General features: G+C 24.1%; 1 protein-coding gene across 2 annotated transcripts; it reads right to left on the reverse strand.

The window, feature by feature from the left end:
* Nucleotides 1–334: 334 nt before the first annotated feature.
* Bm1384 (Uncharacterized protein) lies at nucleotides 335–2,764 on the reverse strand (the record flags this gene model as incomplete). 2 transcript variants are annotated; one of them, XM_043080997.1, is made up of 6 exons in its annotated part: nucleotides 335–418; nucleotides 627–719; nucleotides 928–1,002; nucleotides 1,244–1,420; nucleotides 2,137–2,232; nucleotides 2,714–2,764. In XM_043080997.1, the coding sequence occupies 6 exons, from the start codon at nucleotides 2,762–2,764 to the stop codon at nucleotides 335–337; spliced, it is 576 nt and encodes a 191-aa protein (XP_042936931.1). The 2 variants fall into 2 exon arrangements, with proteins under 2 accessions (XP_042936931.1, XP_042936932.1); XM_043080998.1 differs by having other exon boundaries at nucleotides 384–418; nucleotides 644–719.
* Nucleotides 2,765–3,255: the final 491 nt, after the last annotated feature.

Raw genomic sequence — 3,255 nt, forward strand, 5'->3', positions numbered from 1 at the left:
ATATTTCCATAAACTAAAATTATGAAATTTTTTTTTTTGTAACAAAAGAAATGAATATTATAATATAAATTGTTTCCCAACTTTCAGCACATTGGATAATGATAGTAATATTACTATTTTAATTATTAATTATTCCAACAAATTTCTTTATCTATTGCTAACTTCTAATTAAATCAGTTTTCCAATCCCTGTACATTTCTTGATTTAATCATTTCTCGAGTTTTAAGTCCAAATTGTTCAATCGTAAAAAGATTAATTAATAATTTCTAGTTACGTAAATATATCTAATTTTATCGATTTGGGTTTATAACAGAGATTTCTTTTTTTCAGTTTTCTAATGTACAGTTTCTTTCCATACAGGAGAAACATTGACCTTGTTATCATCAACCGATATTTCTGATGCAAATACGGATGGTACCTATAATTTGCTTTATCAATACATCAACATTATCAAAAAATAAACTCCATAAGTAGCCAACACAATAAAAATTTGTTCAACATTAAATTATTAACTTTTGGTAAATTACATTCCTTTTTTATAAGTTTCATTTCTAATTAAAATCGAAGCGAAAAGAATTGACAAATAAAAGTAGTATTTTCATTTTACGTATTTTAAACTTTTTTACCGGCGATAAAGTAATACCATATGCAATAGAAAGGTTATAATTATTGGCAACAATATTGTCAATTTGAGTAAGATTCTTTTTCGTTTTATGAAGCTACAAATATTTTAAGTGAAGAAGATTGGATAGTCTTAGCTGTGTTGTTAAAATTAATTTTGAAGTCATATTGTAATTTAACAGTGAATGATACTACAGCTTATCATAACGAAAAAAGGAAAGAATTTATTTTGTAAAATTTTTCTCAAAACTATTTTCTTTTGACGATGAATGCTATCTTACGCAGATTAATTAAGTTATAATTAACCGTCTGTTCAATATTATCAAAATAAATTTCCGATAAATAAGATGTCGATGCTTCAATAAGTGATCGTCCAACACACTGGGTGAAAATTTTTCACAGTTTAAAAAATAAAAAGAGACAGTTTCACCTTTTTTAAAAATTTTTAAGAACTTTTAAAGTTAAAATGTTGCTGGAATGGAGAAAATTTAAGTTTTATTCGAGGATATTCAACATTTTTTCTAACTTTCAAGATCTTTTTGAAGTTTAAGCTAGCTCTTTAATTTGTGGAAAAATTAAAAATTTGAAACATTCAATATCAAAAAAGAATTTTAAATCTTACTTGAAGAATAATTATATCCCACTCAAGTTTATTCAATTTCTGCCAAATTTCCATTTCATCAAATGCTAATTCATTCATTCGATGTGATAAGTTATTAGTGTAATGCTGACACATGCTTTTCAAAAATTCAATTCGATTCTTATAATCTCTCTTGATTTTGCAAATTCTATTATACAACTGAATTTGAAGAAAAAATGAAATTCCTATTTGGAAAAATAATGTATTTCAGTTGTGATTTGAATTGTAAAAGTTTATTATTAATTTCGATTGCTTATGCCTACGTTTGCTAATTTCAATGGATTAAACCTCTGAATAAATTTTATTTTAAGTTGTATAGTGTTAATGACCAAATTTTAATTGATCAAATTTTAATTAAATTTCTAATATAAATTTGTTAAAAAATCACATAATTCCATATACAATTGCTTGCTTACTTATGATTATCAGCATTACCTAAGATTGCCCGGTATACACTTACAATTACTCTTGATAATGAGACTTTACACCAGCATATAATTGTAAATCGATAAACGATTACTTATATTACTTAATTCTATTTTTTTAAATGAAATATTAAAATTGTACAAATGTTATAATATTTAAATGATTATAGTAAGAATAAATTATGATTACACACAATCATTTGCTTTGCATATACATCAAAAATTGCATTATTTTCGTATACAATTAAAATTCTAAATGGCTGCTAATTTGAACACTTTAATTATTCTCATATATATCTATTCGATGGTTATTAAATACTTAAATTAAAAATTTCTGTCTAAACTATCACATTTACTAAAATTACATGATTGCCCAAATATTAAAAATAACAGCAAATATATTCAGAATGGAAAGTAAATAAAATTTCTTCCTTCTACAATTAAACTAACTTTATTAAATTCTCGATTGATTTCACTGCTGAAATTTGAAAATTCAGCTTCGATCGCTATATTCACTTCATTTTGACGTTCCAATGACTTACGTGCCTTAATGTTAATGATTAAAAGTTACTTGCGAGCCTTGGTACAAATCATTGGTTAAACAAATTTGATCAAAATTCAAGAGCATCAATTGCTCGAGAAGATGTCAAATTCTTGCTGACAGCTAAATTAATATTCCATTCGTTATTAATTCAGTTAACATTTCAGTTCGCTATCAATTTATATTTATTTGAAAAATAAAATCATATCAGTGCAAGCAAGATTATCTTAAAGTTTTAATTGCTTAGTAAATTACAATATATGTTTAACGTTCTCTTTAGAATTTTTGGGAACTTCATTGTTGCCTAACTTAACGACAATTCTATTATAATGAATGATGAATCAAATTATAAATTTTTATTGAAATTTGTAATCAACAATCATTTATCCCAACAATCAAAAAAACTATCAAACAAAAAAGTGACAGAAATTTTTAGCTTTTATAAATTCCGCAGTTCTAAGGAACATTTTTATTCATATTTATTACTTTTTTAATAATTTCAATGGCATTCTTCAACAGAGCATTCATTTCCTTCATTTTGACTATCCTAAATGACAGCTTACTTAGACATATTAATATAAAAACAATTTAAAAAAAAATTAAATGAAACAACAAATGTCTCTTTTACGAATTAAATTTAAGCACTGTGAACTGTATTACTATCAACAATGAAATCAACCAACTAATTTAAAGAGAAAAGCAACAAAAAAAGAAAATATTTCAATTCTTAGCATCAATTTGTCAATTAGTTTGTCCGTGGTTTATTGTAATTTTAGGAAGTTTATTCACAATTGATTTTTGATATGCAATTCTATTACAATAAGATTTTTATGACAAAATTGATTTAAAACTGAATAAAATGAGTGAAACAGTATTAATTAGTAGCAAATTTATTTGAGTTGTTTTTTTATTTAACATAGGATATAAGTGAACTACTATCATTTAAAAACAAATATAAATTAAGGTATTATCAATAAAATGGGCATATTAAACAAAATATTACGAATGAATAATATTCAATAAATTAT

The sequence above is a fragment of the Brugia malayi genome, assembly GCF_000002995.4.
Source record: "Brugia malayi strain FR3 genome assembly, contig: Bm_v4_Chr3_scaffold_001, whole genome shotgun sequence".
NCBI classification, from domain to species: Eukaryota; Metazoa; Nematoda; class Chromadorea; order Rhabditida; family Onchocercidae; genus Brugia; species Brugia malayi.